The sequence below is a fragment of the Maylandia zebra genome, linkage group LG15, assembly GCF_041146795.1.
Source record: "Maylandia zebra isolate NMK-2024a linkage group LG15, Mzebra_GT3a, whole genome shotgun sequence".
Lineage (NCBI taxonomy): Eukaryota > Metazoa > Chordata > Actinopteri > Cichliformes > Cichlidae > Maylandia > Maylandia zebra.
In genome coordinates this window covers 24,210,303-24,232,547 of record NC_135181.1, presented here as the reverse complement: position 1 = coordinate 24,232,547, position 22,245 = coordinate 24,210,303, and the positions used below count along the sequence as shown (strand labels likewise).

General features: G+C 42.6%; 1 protein-coding gene across 1 annotated transcript in view; it reads left to right on the top strand.

The window, feature by feature from the left end:
- The window catches only part of xrn2 (5'-3' exoribonuclease 2), a 48,229-nt gene that overhangs the window by 14,348 nt on the left and 11,636 nt on the right, over positions 1-22,245 (top strand). Inside the window, exons 20-29 of the mRNA XM_014408471.3 lie at positions 4,275-4,382; positions 5,074-5,163; positions 5,277-5,349; positions 5,708-5,791; positions 6,325-6,422; positions 8,455-8,534; positions 8,664-8,720; positions 10,065-10,133; positions 11,253-11,381; positions 14,161-14,279. Coding sequence (XP_014263957.3) covers positions 4,275-4,382; positions 5,074-5,163; positions 5,277-5,349; positions 5,708-5,791; positions 6,325-6,422; positions 8,455-8,534; positions 8,664-8,720; positions 10,065-10,133; positions 11,253-11,381; positions 14,161-14,279 — 907 coding nt within the window. The remainder of the gene's footprint in view (positions 1-4,274; positions 4,383-5,073; positions 5,164-5,276; positions 5,350-5,707; positions 5,792-6,324; positions 6,423-8,454; positions 8,535-8,663; positions 8,721-10,064; positions 10,134-11,252; positions 11,382-14,160; positions 14,280-22,245) is intronic.

Sequence of the window (22,245 nt, the reverse complement as noted above, 5' to 3'; positions counted from 1 at the left end):
GTGAAGTCTTCTCTAGGTCTATGTGGAAACGAGCTTCATGCCCTGTGAAACGTCCATTGATGGTAAAACCTGGTTGTTCAGTATATTCAGGTGTTCACATGACATAATTATTTAGGAAACTAACATTGCTGAGCCTTGATGTAAGCAACTGATAAAACTGCCTTCACTTGCTTGTATTGTTGCTGCTAGGCATGTGCTTAACTTAATTTGATGTTCTTCTCACTGTGATGTTCCTGTCACTCTAAATCCTGGTGTATCTGGGCTTATTAGACCACATGACCTGGGTTCAGTCTTTATGCTTCCTAAAAGATTTGAACCTGTTTAACAATTAGCTTCACTGATAGCTGGTTTTCTTAAGGGTACACGTGTTTAGTCCCAACACCGTGAGGCCTATTCATATGTGGAAATGCTCTTACTTTTAGTAATACAGCCGTGAGTGCTTCTGATTTATTTTTAGTCTATTTGATTTCACCAAACTGTTAAGTGATCTCTGATAACAATTTCTTTTCTAACCATGTTTCTTCCTCAAGGAAGAGCATTTGTCCTTCCAAAGTTTTAATAGTGTGTTGGAGAGCCTAAAGCTCAGTCTTCAGACTGGTCTGACTGCTCTGTTTCATTTCTTTAACTACTTGTGGTCTTGTGTGAAGTCAGAGAGAGGATATCCTTAATGTGGTTCAAACCTTTTGTTTATACGGAGCAGCCAGTGAGAAGAAGTTAGTTTAAGGGAGGGGAGCTAAAATGTCAGAGGCTAAACTGATTGGAACAATAAGAATAAGGACTATTCTGAACTGTGAATTATGCAAAGCTACTCTAGTAGAGTCCAAGAATCAAAATATGGAAATGAGTAGAATCAGATCAGAACCACTTGCTTGTTGTTTTTGAAGATGATTTGCATTTGAATAGGACTCGGAGGAAAAATGTTGTGTGATGATTGAAAACATGAAAATAAAAGATCGCTACAGCTTGATCTTTAATCCTGCCTGACCACACACCTGATAGGAAGTAAACCAAAACCTTAATGAGGAGTCGGTACACTTACTGTTGCTGAACAAACATGTCTGACACAGAAATGCGAACTTTACTTCCCACAACTCACCTCTGAGGTAACAAGGTCCTCTGATAAATCCTCCTCACAAGTGAATTAACCCAGGGACTGATATGTGTTTCGTTGCATTTAGATGAAGCCTTCCGACATGAATGACTCTCACTTTTATTATTATTTACTATGTTTTTATTTTAGTTTTACTTATTTACACGAAATAAACTCGTGCTCATCTAACACTGAGATCTGCTGCTGTTGTTTGCAGTGTGATTATACACGAATCATTGTAGTGTTGTAAAATATTGATCTTTATGTTGAAATGAAATAATCAGCTGGGGTCCCTCTCCAGGAGAGCCAGGGCGCTGAGCCGGGGGGGATTTGTCCTGGCTGATTGTGCTCTCCTCGTATGCACACTCTGTCGACTCCACACGCTCGCCAATCCAAAGCCCGTCTCAGGGGGCCGCTCTGAGTGAATTCATTAGCGGGCCCTCGACGGACGGAGACGTGTCTGCTCTTCGCTGCCACACATTCACGTTTCTCCTCGCCACTGACTGAGTTAAGATCACGCACACCTCACCAAGTGATCGGGGAAGACAGAGCTCAGTTTATCCCCGTTCTGTCTCTGCTTTTCATCATAAGGGCAAAAAACTAATTTTTTTTTTCCTCCAGTAATCTGTTGGATGTACAGAAAAGGTCTCCTCTGCCAATAATTCATTTCTTTACAACCGAATGGCCGCAAATGACAGTTTTCCAACTAGCAGGCTGTTCTCTAATGGCAGTTTGAATGTTCATGCTTTGTTGACACTGGTGATTTGCCTTTTTAGTATTTTTATTGTAATTTGCGGCGGTGCATGCAGATGTTAATGGGCTCTATAGCATTACAGGACTGACAGGCAATTTTGAAGGGCAAAGTTGTCGGGGTAAAAGTCAACGAAGGGAGAAACCTGTGTCCAAAAATGTTATTTTATTTCAGGCTGAATGGAAACTGAGCTTTATTTCTTCAGTTTAAAGAAGGTTGAGCTGTTTCCTGATTTCTCTACATTTCATGGCTGATGGACCCGAGTGTTCCCAGCATTGTGACAAAAAACAAACCATATGAAAGTTATCTAATGAGCGCATATTGAAAAATAAATATAAGCAGAATGTTTGTGGTGAGCCCTGACACATTTCAAATCTCTTTAAGGATTTAATGTTGCTCATCAGTGGTGATAATTATACAGGGCGAGTTTTGTTGTTCTTATAACTTTAAATGGAGATGATCAATTTAAAATGTTTGTTTAAAAACTTTGGCAATCACTGGGGTAATATTACTGTAATCTTAAGTCATCTGTCATTTTTCTTCAGTATTTTTATTGGGTTTTGTTTAAGAAATAGCAAAAAACTTGAGCAGCTGGATAGTAACTGGATCCTAAGTCAACCAATTCAGACGTACTTTCATACTCGCAGTCGTTAAACATGCACAGATTATGAACCAATGAAATATCAAATTTTAAAATGGTTACATGAATAAATGTCCCACATTTTTACAGACGTCTGCTTTCCAGTTTCAGAAACAAATCATACATCGCTCAATGTGGATGTTAATAACCAGTGAACAAATGATATTTTGTGGATATTTCAGTGCCTCCCAAATAATTTTAGTGAAATGTCATAAAATAGTTTTCTTTTCAACATGTGGATTTTAAATCAGTAAATTCAGTTTATTTAAAAAAAAAAAAAAGATCTGTTAATGCATTTTTGATTATTTGACTCACTAATGTGAACACAGTGTGAATAAATCACCCATTTATATATTTAAACTGAAAGGTCTGTGTATGTTGAATCTGTGGCTCCTTCATGTACTTAATAACATATTGAGGTAACAACTTTCACTTCCTGTTGTCAGCTGTTCTGAGTCAGGACAGTAAGCGTGTATGTGTATATATATGTGTGTGTGTATATATATATATATATATATATATATTTTCATATCCCCCCCCCCCCTTGTTGCTGCAGTTCGTGATCTTTGACCCTGCCAGCCTCTGCCACAAATGAACCGAGTCCTTGAGACAAAACATTTTGCCATATTACCATAAATGATCTGTGCGATCGTCCGAATGTGGCGATCAGAGCCTCCTCTGCCTTTTATCATGGTAAAAGGACCGTATTATCATTTGAATGACCACCTTTAATAATAGAGTGCTGGGCTTTAAAGCTGAGATTGGCTGAGATGCGAGGATTGGTGGATTTACCGGAGGACCTCGTTTTCTCAAAGGTGGATTGTGGGAAGTGAAGGTTGTTCTTTGGTGCGAGGCATGTTTGCTCAGGAAGGATAAGTGGTCCAACTGCATGGTGACGACTTTTTTTTTTCCTTTCCCCAGAGCTTTTTTTTCTTCTTTGTCAGCAAACATTTCTGAAACACAGAACAGAGGAAGGTGATTACATTTTAGATGCAAGAGCCTCTCAGCAGGTGTGGGAGAGATTTATTTATTTTCTTTCCCTCAGAGGCATCATGGTTTGAACTACAGTCTAGTTTTAGTTTTTTTTCCCCTCATTATTGTTGTTTAACCATCAAGCCAAAAAAAAAAAAAAAAAACTAAAAAAAAAATAATCTGGCATGTCTGAAAGTGTAGAAAGTTTGAATAAAAAGCAAAAGCTGCCTGAGGATTCAGTGAAAGGTTTAAAATGTCAGCACTGCCACCTTAGACTGGTCAGATTGGATTTTAAGCTTAGTGCTGCTAAAGAAAAAGGGCAGAGAAAAGCTTTCTGCTTCCATTTCGAAGTTGCTTTTAATTTCTTTTCCCCCTCATCTGGGTGCTTGAGTTGATATCGTGCCAAACGAGCTAATGCTGAATGAACAACAATAAACTAACACCAATGATTAAACTGAGCAGAAAATGAGTCACCAGATTTTATGAGAGTTATGCCTAATGTGAGTGACTGAAATGTGTTGATTTTTGGATTTTTTCCTGTATTTTTATTATTGTAAAGTGAACATAAAGCTAATTTATTATCCAGGTAAGGGATAAAGCCACTAAGAACTCCACTGGTGAGATGTGGATCCTTCTTCATATTTGTGAATAACTTCCATGTGTGCACCAGCATCACACTTAATTACTTTATATGTAATTACATACATTTAATTACTTTATATGCAACAAGCTTCTTTTTTCAGTCAAACATTGGCCCCATTAACTGATCTTAAGCTCAGAGCTAAGTTGTTGATTGGAATTGTTTACTCGTTGATTTGCAGGGCTGTGCTTCTTGGAAGTGGTACTTCCCGTTCCACTACGCACCGTTCGCCTCTGACTTCAAAGGCATCAAAGACATGTTCTCAGACTTTGAGAAGGACACCAAACCAGTAAGAATGGATTTATTTCTCTCCTCCTCATTCTCAATCTTTCTCTCTGTGACTTTTCAGTGAGAAATGTTGTTTTTCCTGCAGTGAAATCTGAAAGTGTGTTGAATCAGTCATGTTCCTTTAAACTAAAGGCTGCTATAGCTTGTTGCTTGTAAAGCCACTGATAGCAGCTCAAGTTATTAAAGAAATTCACTAAAACACCGTAAAAGTTCACCTCAGTTGACCTGTTGGTCTTCCCTAAGTATTAAGCTGGCGTTATGAAATGAAAGTTAAAACATAACACAATGAACAACAGTAGAACAAGGAAAACACATCAAAGGTTTAAACTGAGAAAATCTATAATTATACAACCAATACCAGTTCCTTTTGAATTTGATAGGTCTTAAAAAAGTTGGGAGATGTAACAAAAGGGTGGAAAAAAAGGAAGTCGTATTAAGAAAGTGCTGGAATAATTCAATTATCTCATCATCTGCTGAATGTAATATAACGTTCACTCTGGCGGGAACTTTGTGTGGAACAGACAAGGCAAAAACAAACAAACTTAAATCCAACTTGATCAACTGATCATGTCAAAGCAATGCAAGACACACCAGCGCACAACTGTGAATCATACGGCAGCATCGCACACTACAGCGTCCGATCTTCAGGGTTTAATCAACAGACATGACTGTTTGGTGGGTGTTTTGTGCAGTTCAAGCCACTGGAGCAGCTGATGGGAGTGTTTCCTGCCGCCAGCGGTAACTTCCTGCCACCAACATGGAGGAACCTCATGAGCAGTCCGGTAAGTTTCAGGCATGAAACGGCTCAGCAGTATTGCTGCTCTCTGATCTTTTTAGTTGTGGTAGTTGTGCCAGTGTCTTTTTGAGTTTTACTAAATCGCTTCCTTTGATGCAGGATTCCTCGATCATCGACTTTTACCCCGATGACTTTGCCATTGATCTAAACGGCAAGAAATACGCCTGGCAGGGTGAGTCTGTGACATTTAAATAATGTGGACAGAGAGATTTATTACAGCTGTTTTTGTTTAATCTTTATTGTTAATAAATGGAAATATATTTTTAAGCCAACGTTTCATTCGACACACTTTTTTATTTGATATTAACTATGCGGCTCATTTTGGTATGAAGGGCTCAAATTCCCTAAAAAATGTTTCAGTGCGGGAATATAGAGGCTTTGACTTCAGAATAAAAGTTTTAAAAAGGAGAAGATATAACCTGAGTACACATTAAAAACTGATTTAGAGAATGTAATACTGTACTATTACATGATTACACTATTTATTACTGTAAGTGCACTTGTTTTATATCATGGTGCTACTTTCATAGGTGTTGCCTTGTTGCCTTTTGTGGATGAACGTCGGCTGAGGGCGGCTTTGGCTGATGTTTACCCCGACCTCACTCCTGAGGAAAGTGAGTAAAAGCCCATTGTATCAAATGTAACATCTGGATTTCTCTTTCGGTGAACTTTACCTTCTGTGATAAAGGTGTTTGATGTAAAACTCACTTTATGTTTGTAATTCTGACATTATCACCATAATGCAGTAACAAAGCACTCCAATAGCTGGGGTTGGCTGTAGTGTCAAAATGTTAAAGGGTTGCAGTGCTGCCATCTCTGCTCCTCTCCATGTTTGGATAAAGGGTTAAAGGGTCTAAAGAACTGTGTTATAGTCAGACAGGTGCGTTTTATGTATTTGCATATATATGCAGATATTATTTTTTTCAGTCATCATCCCCACAACGTACAGTTTGCAGTAGAACCCATATTCACCTTTCTTATCATTGTTCTGACATAAATGTGGTCATTTATCTCTTTATTTTTCTGTTTTCTAATCATGGGCTTCTCTCCCGTTTACACTCAGACCTGTGTGAGCAGGGTAGCAGTTTGTGAACACTTGTTTTTTCTCTCCTTTCTGACCACACCTGCTTTCTGTGCTCTGTTTCAGAGAGGAGAAACAGCCTGGGAAGTGACGTGTTGTTTCTGGGGAAGTCTCACCCACTCTTTGACTTCATCCATGAACTGTATCGCACAGAATCTAACGAGGTAAGAAACCCGACGCCGTCAGTAAGCATTCACTTCAGTCAAATCAATCAATCAAAACTTTATTTATTTACCTCTTTTCATACAATAAAGATTCAACTCAAAGTGCTGTACACATTAAAAACGGAAAATAAACAAAAATACACACATGCATCTCCTTGACTACACCCTCTCATCACCCCTCCATCCCTGCAGCATGACCTATACATGGATATAGACACCCAGACATCATACAGAAACACTGGAGCTAAAAAAAATAAATAAATGAAAGCTAAACATAAAGGCAGGTAATGTGAAAGAATAGAGACATAATTATAATAAAAGAGGAAACGTGAACAAATAATGCAGTGAAAATGTGTCAGTAAATAAATGAAAAGTTAAATAAAATAAATTAATAAAAAACCTTAACTTTAACTTCAATTCAAAGGAAACTCTTAGCTCAGTGTTATCGTGACACACACACACACAACCCTGTTCAGCTATCTTAGTGAGGACCTTCATTGACATAATGGTTTTCCTAGCCCCTTACCCTAACCATTAAAAATGAAAATGAATGCCTAACCCTAAACCTAACCATAACCCAATTGTAACTCTGACACTAAAACCACATTTTGAGCCTCAAAGAGGCCTTTAAACTTGTGAGGACGGGTGAGTGTGTCAGTCACAGGGATCAGATACAGTATATGCGAAGAGGACCATGGAGGAAGAGGAGCAGATAAGTTCAACAGCAATTTCACGGCCCCTAGGACCGTGCAATAAAAACTTCTATGAAAGTCAACTAAATGAAACTTTTTTTTGCAGATTTCGGTCCTCACAAAGATAGCTAGACAGGAACACACACAGAGTCAGCTGGTTTGCGTCTGTAATAACAGTCTTCTTCTTCTGCGACTCAAACTTTGATATGCTGCCGCGTCACTGTGCTGCAGATGTGCGTTGAAGCTGTGCAGGTGTCGCCCGCTTTGAGTTTAGTCTCACTGATTATGCATTTGCAAACCGAAGCAATCGATGCGTAGACTTGCTGGGTAAATACTTCTTAATGAGTGCATCTGAACAGTCAAGCAAGCTTCTGTGTGCTTTGCTTTCAGCGATGAAATGAATTTGATGCGAAGGAAAATTAGTTCATCTAGAGGATTCAGAGTTTCAGAGGCCTCGCAGTCTGACTGAAAGAATAATGCAGGTTTTATTTATCGCTGCGTTCCACGAGAGAAAAGCCTTCACCTCAGAGGACCCTCTTCTCCTGCAGTTACATGAACTTGAACTTTTACGTAGCCCGTCTAGACGACAGGTACAGATTTGATAAATAAATAAAACTGTCAGATGAGGATGAGATGAACTACTGAAAAACATTTGACAAAAACCTCCTGTGCAGACATGCAGTTTATAAGGAAAAATCTTCCCACCTGACCATCGCAGTTTTGGCCACAAAAATTCCTTTTTTTTTTCTTTTTCTTTTTCTTTTTCTTTTTTTTTTCTTTTTTTTTTTTTTTTTTTGAGGGTCCATTTTAAAATTCCATTATCTATAAAACTACTTGAAGTAGGTCCTTCACATTTTTAGGGTAAATTTCTGGTACTATGGCTTTGAGTGTGGACTCAAGTCAACATAGAATGTGGATATTTGGATGTGTGATCTCTAACGGCAGATTTGGAGACCCGTAGAAAGCAGTTTTTCAGGCAGAGGACTGACGTTTTATTTGCTGCTGCTCATATACAAGGCAGGTGACACTAGTTTAGAATATGTGTAATGTATTCACAGAGTCATAGTACCAGATATTTACCCTCAAGAATTTATTTGGAGCTCAAATATTTTCTAGATGATGGTATTTTAAAACAACTTCTTTAAAAAGATGCTATAGAATTTTTGCTAGCAGGACAAACACAACTTGAAGTAATTGTCTGCGCTTTAGATGGTTTAGTTTTTTTTTTTCTTCTTTTATGTCCATGACCTAAGAAGATCAGAGGAAGCATAATAATAGAGTGTTGCTGCATTAAACCATCATTTGTTTGTGGATACAAACTGCAGCTTTATCTCCATCAGGACACTGAGATCCCTGCAGAGCTGTGCCATGGAATCCAAGGTAGACTAAATCTCGATGACGACCCTATTCTACCAGATAAGTAAGGAACACCGACTTTATTTTCATTTCTCTGCCTCTTGTGCCATGTTGCCACCGCTCTAAGCCAACGGAAGACGAGCTGGGTAAATGTGACATCTGCCTCATGTATTTGTTTGTGGTTATCCTGCAGTACGGTGAGGTCGCCTGTTCCAATGCTGCGAGATATTTCACAGAACACTGCAATCGGGTAAGTCAACACAAACATTTTTTGTAGCATTGATATTTACTGTACATGTTGGGAAGACTCATTGGATTTAACTTAAAATTCCACCAACAATGACGATGATGTCAAGTATGGCTGGAGGCGAACAAAGAACAGGAAACGCCTTTACAATTGCAGTAAAATGTTCAGATTTGTGTAATTTTTTTTTTTACATATTTCTTGGTGAAAGTTCACACATGAGGTGTCTTTAATTATTCATGGTCATGTCGTTTTTTTTCCTGTTTAATCCCTTTGTATAAAAATTCCACAACTATACTTATAAAAAGCAAAAACCTTCCCTGATTTGAATTTGGCTGATGTCCGCTTCAGGCTTGTCTGCTTGTGCCCTTCTGGACTGTATCAGACATTCCTGCTGTTTTTATTTTTCTTTCTTTTCTCCACTTCCCTCTCTGAAAGTCCAATTCTGCATCTGCAGTGCATGCCGATCTTTATGGTATCAAAGCCACAACCCTTTAATTAAGTTTTACTGAAAAAAGGGAAGTCATATTGAGACAAATGGAGTAAACATGTGCAGCATAGGAATAGAGCAAATATTTGTCTATTACAATGCATTGGAATTGGGCATCCCTGATAATCTGATACGTAAAAAGGAAGGTCCTGGTCTCACTGCTGACTTTCTGACCTTATGCATTTCCTTTGGGCTTCAACACCACTGACTCGTCCACTGAAAACTGCCATTTGGAGTCAAAGTTGGAGGCCAGATTCTCATCAGCAGTGGTGAAATCTTTTGGAAACAAGAGTTGATATCTGTTGTCTACAAGTAGCCCAAATTGGATGACCTGAAAAATTTAGATGAGAAAATATTTTATTTTTTAAAAATCTCAGTTTTGAGTTGAATCCCAACTTTAACACAGATGTCGCACAAAAAAACATGACAAACTGTTGCATCCACTTCCAAAAATAAGCTAAAAAAGCTGATTCTGATGGACGTTATGACAGACCATCCCAGATTAGTCTTTTTTTTTTTTCTTATCGCTTTTATTACAAGCTTCACTGACGTCGTCATGTTTCCATTGGTGCTCAAAGCTGTTTGACAGCACATAGTTTTGAGCTGTGTACGCACCATCCCCCCTTTCATTACTGTAATATGAGCCATTCTTCAAGGATGAAAAGACATTTGGGCACGTGTTGAAAATGACTGAGCGAAGGAGGTTAAGAAGAAAATGACAACATTTGAACCATCATGGTCTCAGGATCTCTGTGTTGAGGCGCAGATTTATTTTGCTTCTCTGAAATTCTTGCTTTAAAGTATGAGCTAATGGAACTCTTGTTGTGGTCAGTTGCAAATGATTTTCATTTTCTTTCCAGAGTGAAGTTCAAGGATCCCCAGTATCCAGATGGCTTTGTGTTCAAGGCGGTCCTCCTGCCTGAAGCAAAGTGAGGATTTTTCTGCATTTATCTCATGAATTCCTGGTTGAACATTAAAGGCTTTATTCATTTCAGGTGCAGAAATAGTTTTTTCATTTGCCCTTGTAATTCCTAAAGAATACAGCATTCATATATTTTTCTTATTGTAACAATTCCATGAAAAGACCAAGTACGCGTTGATTCATTTCTCAATAGGTTGTGAATGTCTGATTTGTCTCAGGCTCTCAGCATCCTTTAGGTCCGTTTGTTCCTAGAAATTATATAAATCGTTACAACATGTTGTGGCTCTGTTTGCAGAAAGGCAGTTAGTTCTATTGGAGTCTATGGAAAAAAGATTTCAGAGCACCGTTAATATATAACCGTAAAAAAAAACTTCCAAGTTGGGTTTATGATGTGAATCCCCAGTTTCAAGGCTTATTCAGTACAGAATTGGCCTAGTCAGTGTCTTCATATTAAAGGAAGCTCCTGGAAGAAAGCGGGCAGATGTTAACACTGCAGAAAACGATGGAGAAAAGACACAATGATGTTGCAGGACTCGACTGTGCAAGTGCTTTGAGACCTTTGACACTGGGCACCGGAGCTGATCTTGCTCAATCAGCGTATACCAGAGTGATGCAGGAAGTCAGAGTCAGGAAGAACACAGAGGCTGTTTTAAAAAGTAAAAAAAAAAAAAAACCTTTGCAGACTAAATCCTCCACTTCTGAAGTTCTCCGGCATGACTTGAAACTGTGAAAATGAGAGAGCAACACTGTGTCACAGACACAGATTCATCCACTTTTGTCAACAAGAGCAGTAAAAAAGTGTATTTTCAGCTGTGACAGAGGCGGTAAACTCAGGTGGAGTAAAGGAGAAAAAAAATGTTTTTTTTTGTTTCTGGAAAATACAGAACTGCACTAAGATCACAATCACAAAGTTTGTGGGTAAAAATACAAGACCTTCATCAAATACGAGTCCTCCTACAATTCACTGGCAGTATTTCAGTGGTGTTGAGACCTGGATTATTATTTTTTTTCTAAGAAGGCGTCACTGATAGATTTGAGGGTTTCAGGTAAACACGATGGCACCCTTCCCCCTCTCATATATGTCAATAAAAGGAAACCTTTTTCACATCATAATACTGTCTTTCAGGATTCCCAGTAAGGTTCTGAAACCCGAGGACTGGGTGAGAGGCAATGGGCAATCTTGGAGGCCTCAGCTGGGTTTCAACCCAAACAGGCAGCAGGCTCACCTGGACCAGTCTGGCTTCAGGGCTCTGGGGTATGTTCATATTTACATTTTTAATATAATCAATGTTAAAACCAGTAAAAAAAAAAAAAAAAAAAGTAGAACATTCCTGTTTTCCTGAATTTCGAGTGAAAATGGTTCAGACTCTTTCCATTCTCGCATTCACCTCAGTCAGGCAAATCAGGACTGCTGTTGGGTCGTTTGTTCACACTTCCTAACAGGCCCCGGTTAGTCCAGAAATCGGTAGGTGTGAGGACAACAGTTGTACAGTGCTGCATTCCTTATTCATATATGATGAGAATCTCAGTCAGGATAATGGAGGCCCTCTACACTCCAAGGATACATCTCCCCAGACCACAGACCCACTGCCAAACTGGTCATTCTGGGGGATGTTGCGGCTGGTATAATGTTCACAATGGCATCTCCCGGCTTTTTCACACGTGTTACGTGTGTTCATTGTGAACTTGCTCTCATTTACAAAGAGAATGGGGCAGTAGTGGTGGACCTGTCCGTTATGCTACCCTCAGGGAGTCTGTTCCTGGCCGCCATGTTGCAGGGCTCTTCCTGTTCCTCCGTACAGAGACGAGCAAGATATAGTCCTGCTCTCCTGATATTTCCTTCCCACTTTTGAGACTGTGCTGAGAGACACAGCAAACCTGGAGCTGGACTGTCTGTGCGACCTGAATGAGCCTGAATTCTCCCAGCACTGATGAGGACATTAGCAAAAAGCAAATTGGAGAAAAATGGGTCAGGAGAGATGAGGAGAGAGCAATGGTTTAGCTGGAGTTACAGGTTTTGTATTATACTGTGATGACAGGGTTTTTGTTTTGTTTTTTTACAAGCAGTGCATAACCATATCTCTGTTACAGAGTATTTTTCCATGCTTTTATTTTGAACAGCAAACAGTGATGCCTTTTTAATAGAACTTTGCATCCTGAAACTTTTTTCATGGGTCATCGGTGGTTTGATCAACTTCGGTAAATACACCTGTCTCTGAAGCTCCTCGCTCTGTGTGATGAGATCATTTTAAAGCATCCAAGTCTGTCTGCCGTGACTCAGTACAGTAGTTTTAAGTATTTTTAAAAACAAAGATGTATTTAAATGTTTACTGCCTCCCCCCCACAGTGGCCCCCATTAACCAGCCATCCTTGATTATGATCTAAGCTCTCTTCTCCACACATTGATATTATCATTAAGGAAATGTGAATAATTGAACATCTGGCACGGCCCGACTGTGGGAATTAATTATGCACAGATTTGAAGAAACATAATATATTCCTTTTTCCCCCCCCCCCTTTTTTTCCCCCTGCTAAAGTAAGTCATTAATTCAGTGATTCAGGCCGTTATGTGCCTTGATGGCACCACACGGGCAGGTGCTCACAGGATGGCGAGCAGGAAAACCTGAAGGAAATGAATTTTTTTTATTGCTTTGATTTTTAAATTGTGCAGTTATGGGTGTGTGTTCAGTTTAGGAAGAGGTCAGAGGTCATATGACATTTCTGGTAGGACACAGGCTCTTGTGTGGAAAAAGGCCGGGCAGAATAGTTCACTGAATCATTTAACCCTTATGTGTTAAGTGCTTTGGTTTGGTTTGTTTTTTGCCTTTTTGTGGATATGCAGGGAGTAAAGATAATTTTACCACCATGAGACGACATTGTCCATCCAGCTATCAACCAGTCAATCAATCAGTCAATCCTGCTTTTAATGCCTTTCATGCTTCCTTGTGTTTTCCTTTTTCCTGTGATCCTGAAATTGTTCCCCCTCCAACATTGGGGATGATTCCTGAATCATTTTCAGGGTTTTAAGGTATCAGCTTATTACAGTATGAAGTGATGGCATGTGCCTGATTCTACATTGCCTTATTGATTAATTGATCAGTCAACTCATTTTCTTTTTTAAACAGTTAAAGGAACAGTAGGTTTGCAAAATACAACAACAACCTCACCAAATGCCACAACTGTCACACTGACTCATCAAAACTGGACAACAGAAAACTGGGGGGGGGGAAAAAGTTGCCTGGTCTGATGAGTCTCGATTTCTCCTGCCACATTCAGATAGGGACATCAGAATTTGGCATAAACAGCATGAAAGCATGGGTCCATCCTGCCTGGTATCAACAGGGCAGACTGCTGCTGGTGTAATGGTATGAGGAATTTATTGGTACAGCAAAGCCGGGCCCCTTAGTACAAAAGCATTTAAATGCCCAGCCTGAATCTGTGTTGTTGCTCAGCATGTTCATCCCTTTATGACCAGATGAATGAATCGGTCACCAGATCTCAGGTCGATAGAGCACCTTTGGGATGCGTTGGAACAGCAGATTGATATCATGGATGTGCAGCCGACAGATGTTCAGTAACTGTTCGATGCTGTCATTTTAATATGGACCAAAACCTCTGAGCAACGTTTTCGGCACCTTGTTGAATCTGTGCCACAAAGAACTAAGATGGTTCTGACAGCAAAAGGGGATCCAACCTGGTACTATGAAAAGTGTGCCCAGGTAGGGTGGAAAGTTTAAAAGTAATTCAATGTTACTCTGGCATTTGCTCTTCTCTTCTATCTTCTATCCTGCATTTAAATAAAAAAACAGTGTTATCAAACATAATTGATGAGTAATGCTAAGACTAAAAAGCTGAAACCAGCAATCTTCTTCCTTTGTTTTATATTCAGCATATTCAGACCATTTATACCCACTTCAGTCTCCAGACACTGCCCAGACATTAGGGTTAATACCGGGTGTGTGTAAAGGTTACAATGGAACTTTCTTTATTTCTAAATTAGTTTTTAACATCATAGCTTCTTCTTCTCTCTTCAGCCACAATCTGAACAGAAGCCAACAAGGTGGAGGACAATACAGCAGCACTCCACCGCCAAGCAGCTACAACCAAGGAGGCTACCGACCTTCACACAGCGGTGGCCACCAGTCTTTTCAACGTAAGACACACACACAAACACACACTGATGTAATGCAAGGCCTTATTTTTGCCCTACTCAGTGTTTAACCGAACATAAAAAAAGAATCCACAATGAATTTTACAGAAACAAGGGTTGGCGCATTAGCAACCCCACCAGCAAACATCCATTTAACTTTGTCTCACAGTTTTTGTCAAAGCCTCACAAGTTTGAAAACCGCAGCCCTAACCTTAAGCCCCCTGAATCATCTTTAAAGCCCCCTCGAATGGCCACTATCTTAAAAAAAAAATATCCTCAATATGAAGATGGAACATTTCTGGTTCATAAATAGTTCACAAAATTCAGTTTGATTCAGAATGATGTATTTAAGGCTGTTTGCATCAATATAAAAGCAAATAAAATTATAGATGAACGTTTAATTAAAATTTATTCCATACCGGGGAGCCAAATAGACTCTCATTTTATAATTTAACAATCCAAGGCCTCAAAAAAGCAACTGTGTAGGCAGACGAAAGAGCCAGTCCTGCAGTAAGAGTCCTCTTTTAAGTAAAACACAGTGTGAGATGCATTACACTCAAGACTCTTAACGTGTTCATGGATTGGGGACATGCTGTTTCATAGTCCAGCACTTCTGCTTCGTCCTGTCCTATCCTGTTACCATTAATTTGATCTTCTTAAAAAAATAATAATTACAATATTTTAGACTTAGAAATAAAGACAAAAATCTTCATGGCACTTTTTTTCTTTATTAAAATTCTCGAAAAATCCAAAGCATCCTGGAAAGTTTGGTCAAATGTGACTTTACCAAAGGAATAAAGTGATTTTAGTAATTTAAAAGTGACCTTTGAGCATTTAAAAAATTTCAGTCTTTATTTTCATTTTTTAGATTAATTTTAGATTTTGGATTCATTCTGATTAAGAAAGTGCAAATATTTTTCAAATGTAGTTTTTTAAAAACGTTTCTTTATCCCTTCTCTACACAAATAAACAACAGTTTTCTAATCTAAAAATTAAAAGTATGTACATCTGAGTTTACCACACTGAGAGTAAATCTGACAACACACTCAGATCAAAGTTTGGTCAAAAGTAAGTGGACCTCATCAAACTGCTGCTGTAAGGTCACTGATGAGCGTTTGAAATTGGGTGAATTGTTGAGTTTGCTGCTGTAACCTTGAGCTCAAAAAATCGATTGAGATGTTTTGCTTTAATGCACCCCCCACCAACAGTACCTGCTCCATTAAATTCAGTAAACTTTCTTTTGGCGTTCCTCTCTGGAATGCTCTTTTTCTTTGCACATTCCGACGGCCTTGCTTTTCATGACAGAGCGTAAAGCTTTCATCACGAGGCTTTGACATTCACCTGTTATTCTAAACATTTTTATCCCTTTAGCAGAGACGAAGAAAAGCTAAAATATTCAGCAAAAGGTAAAATGCCTCTTCAGGTGGATCTCAAAGAACTGTAGTCATGTTAAAAAGGAAGTGTGACCTCTTTAAGTTGTAAGATTTTACATATCCAGTCTGTTAAATATATCATACGTCTCATCTGTAGACCTTAGATGAACAACAGCACATGACAGAAGCAGTGTGTTTGAATCTTAGCAGAGTGATCTGAACAAAAAACAAGACTTATGGTCTGTCCTTTGGCCTGCAAATACCTCACAGCAGCTGTCAGCACAGAGGTGTTGATTCGGGCACCTTGCAGTCATTGAGGCGACTTTGAACTCCTCTGTATACCAAAGTATTTTAGAGTCAAATGTGAGGCCATCTGCCTGACAGCTGAAGCTTGGTCAGAACTAGGTCGAGCACTAAGTGTTTCTACAAGCTGCTTAATCATGGGGTGGAATTCGTCTTTCACAGACTGCGTCTGCATTTTGGTTTAGTTGTTAAGTGAAAAACAGTGTTAATCTGATGATGTATTGATGATCTTTGTTATGAATTTTGATACATTAAACCATAGAAGTGGAAGAAGTTGTACTTTCTTTTTCCCATTATTATCCATTTTATGCCAGGCACGATTGGCTGTGATATTTTCTAGGTCAGCTGGTGGTTGGTTCTTTCTTTGGTTTTGAGCCTTCTTTAAGTAACTTTTTCTTCTTCAAGTAACGTCTCTGACTATCTTTGATCGCCATCATTATAAATGGTTGTCCCTCAAAGTGGATTAAATGTGTGTATGAAGCCATTTTGAATTTCTTTTTTCAACTGGCAGAAGAAGGCGGCGACTGCTGCAGTGAACCATTCATGTCACGATTATTTAAGCAATTTATTGGTTATTTGTACCAAATGGCACAAAAAGGAGGAAGATGCATCTTTTCTAGGTTGTTTTTGAGCGAATCAGCTGTGAATAAAAAAAGTAATTGATCTTAAAAATGACGTCTTAATTTTCCACCGATGGACTGATGTAGTTACTGACTAATCAGGTCACATCTGGAACGGACACCGTTGCCATTTCACTCTGAGGAAATTGGGCGCTGCAGCTGCCAAACGGAGACACAAATAATTGTGTTATATGATTATGTTCATCACATGCAGTTGAACAGCTCGTCACATATGGAGGCAGAATCCGTCTCCCAGCTCCTAATCACGGTCTGTGCTCGGCCTCGGCCCTGGCCCCACGGTCCTCTGCCAGCTCTCCTCCAGTTTGACTTTGATGTGCCAATTTGCAAGTAGATGAATAATCTCATCTGCCCACTGATGGCGTGCGGGGGAGTCTCGGCTATTCTGGTGGCACTTGATGCAAATGGGGGGCTTTTGGCTCCTCCGGATTGCGGCAGCACCTCCCTTGGCCTCTGCTGCTCGTTCTTAGTGTTAAACTTGCCAATTAGCAGCCCGGGATGTTCACCACCCCCAGCTCTATATTTGTCCTATCATTCACAGAGAAATTATTTTAATAAAAGGGAATCATTTTAAATCCTGCTCGTCCGGTTCTGGTGACACAGGATGATTTTTATTGTATCAGCTTGAAGTACCTGAAATAGAAATATGTCATTGACAAAGGTAGCATTTATATTTTATTCGATTTTCTTTTTCCTCCTGAAGTTTTAAAGCTTTTCTGTGCTCAGTTTTGATTTAATGCGGGTGTGTTAATCTCGGTTTCACTAAAGACCAATCTGCAAATGTACTGCTCATTTAAAAAAAAAAAAAAAGGGTGGAAAAAAGTTAATGGCACACTCAATCATGGTATCACACAGAGTCAGCTAAACTTCAGGGGGGTATCGATATGTCACGTTATGAAACACAAACCATTGTGAATTTATTTCACCTTCTTTGGCCCCATTGCAGTGAAATTCTGTGTCCTGCTCACTGCTGGTGGTGTGACACGGTATCTGCAGCCCAAGCAGGTTGCACAGGGACTCCAGCTTCTCCAGGATGGGGGTGCATCCTTAAATGCTATTTGTGAAGGTTTGCTGTGTCTGTCAGCACAGCCTCAAGAATATGAGGAGATACTAGGAAAGTGGGCATTACATGATGAGAGCTGGACAGGGCTGTAGGAGAGCATCAACCCAGCAGGAGGACCAATATCTGCTCCTTTGTGGAAGGAGGAGCAGAGGAACACTGTCAGAGCTCTACAAAATGACTTCCAGCATGTTTCTGACAAAACTGTCAGAGTCAGACTCCTTGAGTGAGGCACCAGGGCCTCACATCCTTTAGTGGGACCGACACCCGGAGCCCAGCACCGTGGAGCTCAATTGGCATTTGCTCAAGAACACCAGAAAAGGGCAGATTCACCGATGGCGCCTAGAGCCGGTTCACACCGAGCACATGTCACAAATGCCACACTGTCTGCAGACGTTTTGATATCTGTGGTAATGCGTCAGATTGACCCCGTCCCTGACCGCAGAGATCTAAGTTGCAACACCGAATTGCCAGAGTTCATTCTTGAAGGACTTTGACACGATTTCATATGTGTGCCAATGTGTAGCTGATATTCTTTGAAAACAGAGGTTGACTGACTGTGAGTGGATAGACGATCGATTAGTTATGTCTATAACTTCTGTTCCCTGAAGGAGAGGAACGAGGTACAACACATAAGTATGGGATATCACGCCCTCGCGTGTCCTGGCTGAAGAAACCTTTATTCACGCCTTTACGGCAGATGACGTGTGATGACACGCGCAAGGCCCCGCCCGCACATATAGCCGCTGCCATCACCGTCATCCCTCAGTTCGATAGCCGCTCTTCACCGAGCCAACTGCTCAGTGGGGCCACCCTGTGTTGTACCTCGTTCCTCTCCTTCAGGGAACAGAAGTTATAGACATAACTAATCGTTCCCTTTCAGTCGATTCACTCGGTACAACACATAAGTATGGGACCTATATACACGCCCCGCAGAGCAGCCACCGAACCGGAACAGGACCACCACATCCTTAGTGAGTGGTAGACCCAGCAGAAAGGACAGCATGAGCCACCGAAGGGGCTGTAACGTCCAACCGATAAAACCGCACAAAAGTGTGCGGCGACGCCCAATTAGCCGCTGCACAAATATCAGCCACAGGCACCCCTCTAAAAAGAGCCCATGAGGTCGCCATCCCCCTGGTGGAATGAGCTCCCACCCCGTGGGGCAACGCAAAACCTCCGGTGCTGTATGCCAGCGAGATAGCTTCCACAATCCAGTGGGACAGCCTCTGTCTGGACAGAGCTCTACCTCTATTCGGATTAGCGAAGCAGACAAACAACTGGTCACACAAACGCACATCCCGAGTGCGCTCAATGTAGGTGCGTAGCGCACGCACCGGACAAAGAGAATGCACCCTCCTCTGCTCCTCAGATTCAAAAGGAGGGGAGCAAAAGCTCAGCAACTCAAACTCCATTGAACTATAAGATGCAGGCATGACCTTGGGAAGATAGGCGGCATTCGGACGCAATACGACCTTGCGGCCATCAGGAGAAAACTGTGTGCAGGCAGGATGCACAGACAGCGCATGAAGGTCCCCCACTCGCTTCGCCGAGGCCAAAGCGAGAAGTAATGCGGTCTTATACGAAAGAAGTTTCATATCTACCGACTCAACGGGTTCAAACGGAGGGCCACAAAGGGCCTCCAGCACCAAAGACAAGTCCCAAGCCGGGACACTGGACTTAAGCACGGGCCTCAGCCGGCGAACCCCTTTCAGAAAACGCACGGCGAGGGGATGCGCACCTGGTGTCACCCCGTCAAAACCGATATGACAAGCAGATATAGCCGCTAAATAAACCTTGATCGTTGAAAACGAAAGGCCTTTATCCAACAGCTCCTGCAGGAATGTCAAAACATCCACAATAGAGCACTGAAATGGGAGAGTGTGGCGGTCCTGGCACCATCGCTCGAAGGCTCGCCATTTGTAAGCGTACAAGCCTCTAGTAGACGAGGCCCTGGCGCTCTGAATCGTCGCTACCACACTAGGTGGCAGACCCTTAGCAACCAAGTTTAACCTCTCAGCAGGTAAGCATGAAGGTGCCACAGATCCGGGCGCGGATGAAACACTTCCCCCCCCGCCTGAGAGAGGAGATCCCTGCGGAGAGGAAGCTGCCAAGGACTTGCTGCAAGCAGGCTGATTATTTCTGCATACCACGACTTCGCGGGCCACCAAGGGGCCACCAGGATCAGAGAGAGGGAATGCCGACGCACCCTCTCCAGAATTGGAGATATCATTTCCACTGGGGGAAATGCATACAGGAGCACGTCTGGCCATTGGTGCGCTAGCGCGTCCAAGCCCAAGGGTGCATCGTGGTCGATTATGGAGAAGTACAGGGGGCAGTGAGCATTCACCCTGGAAGCAAAAAGATCTATTTGCGCCTCGCCAAATAGATCCCAAATCTGAGCCACTATTGAAGGGTGTAACCTCCATTCTCTCACCAGAGGACCCCCCCTGGAGAGAAGGTCCGGCCCCAGGTTCAGGTGGCCCGGGACATGGGTGGCTCTTAGAGTCAGAAAATGAACACTGCACCATAACAGCAGAGAGCGAGACAGCTGCAACAGGGGAAGAGAGCGTGTTCCTCCCTGCCTGTTTATATAAGACACCACTGTTGAATTGTCCGTCCTGACTAAGACATGCTGGCCCTGCAGGACTGGACGGAAACGCTTTAGAGCTAAGAACACTGCCAACAGCTCTAAGTGGTTGATGTGCAGCTGGCGCTGAGCCGCGGACCAGATCCCTCTCACTGACGCACCCTCGCACAGCGCTCCCCACCCACTTAGGGAAGCATCTGTGGACACCACCTTGCGAAACAACACCCTCCCAATCCGAGAGCCCTGGTGCAGTAGCCCGGGCTCCCTCCAAGGACGGAGAGCTAGCATGCAAGACGCAGTTACCGGCAGCCTCCTCCGGAGGTGACGCGAAGCACACAAACGGTGAGAGAGAGTCCAGCGTTGAAACGCTCTCATTTTCAACAGCCCAAGCGGCACTACGGCGATCATAGATGCCATCATGCCCAACAAGCGCAATATCGTCTGGAAACGCAGTCTGCGTCCCAGCTGAAATTGAGCGAGGCAGCGATGAAACGCGGCCACTCTGTGCTCTGACAACCGTGCGCGGCTGGAAAGAGAGCATATTTCCAGACCGAGAAAAGCGATCTGTTGACCTGGGATTAGCGAGCTCTTCTGAAAGTTCACAGAGAACCCCAGTGTCTGAATGTGTGACAGAACCCGCGACAGCTGCGTCTCCGCCTGTTCTCTGGAGCAAGCCACGAGAGCCCAGTCGTCCAGGTAGGCCAAGATGCGGATGCCCCTCTTCCTGAGGGGCGCTAGCGCTGCCTCGGCACATTTCGTAAAGGTGCGGGGAGCGAGCGACAGCCCGAACGGCAGCACTAGGTATTCGTAGGCTACGCCCTCGAACGCAAACCTCAGAAACTGCCTGTGTTTCGGGTGTATAGCGACATGAAAATAAGCATCTGTTAGATCGATTGTCGCAAACCAATCTCCCGGGCCGACTGCACTCAGGAGCTGTCTGAGTGTTAGCATCCTGAACCTGTACGTTCGCAGGTACGTGTTCAAGACTCGCAGGTCGAGGATGGGACGAAGCCCTCCCCCTTTCTTCGGAATGACAAAATAACGGCTGTACCAACCTTTGTCCGTCTCCGAAGCGGGGACCACCCGTATTGCTCTCTTCTGTAATAGCGCCTGTATTTCCTCTCTGAGTACCAAGGCTGCCTCGGGGTTGACAATCGTGTTCACGACTCTTTGGAAACGAGGCGGCTTGACCCGGAACTGCAACCGGTAACCCATGGCAACGGTTTGCAGCACCCACGGAGAGGGGGCGCAAGCGCGCCACTGAGGGAAGTGAGCAGCCAGCCGGCTGGCCTGCAGCACTGACGGCGGGGCGCCGTCGCCCCCCAGTGTGTCTGCAGGGGACTGCATCCCCTGCCTGACCTGGCTCGTTTCGCCTGCAGGTTGAGCATTTGAGATTGTTTGAGAGTAAACAACACTCTTTATTGATTGCAACATGGGAACATGTACATTTATACATTTTGTTGGGTGCACCTTTTCCGGGGCATAACAATGAAAAACAGCGGGAACACTCGATGTGGTCGCTTGAACATTCAACACATCTGAACCGTGTGCAGGGGTTATGTGCTTGGGAGACCGCGATAGGGAAGTGCAGCGCCTTCTGGGGCTGACAACCTGAACAGAACTTAAGCGGCACCTCTTGTGCGGCAACAGAGGGGTAAGAGCAGCGTCTCCCTGCGTCTCCCGGCCTTTGCCCCAGGCCGACTGGCGTGGAGCTCGGGCCGGAGTACGTGCTCTCGCCGGCGGCCCTCCCACTCCAGCAGTGGGCGCCGGTCTCTTGCCAGCTGTCAGAGGAGCGGCGGGCCTGTGAGAGCTAGCAGTGGGCTTGGGCTGGCGTCTGGGGATGATGTCGCGCAGAGCTTCCGTCTGCTTCTTCCTCAGATCGAATCTAGCCTGAATGGCTTCAAGTGAATGTCCGAATAACCCAGCCGCAGACGCTGGTGCGTCCAGATACACAGCTCTGTCTCTATCAGGGACGTCGGAGAGGGTCAGCCACAGGTGCCTCTGC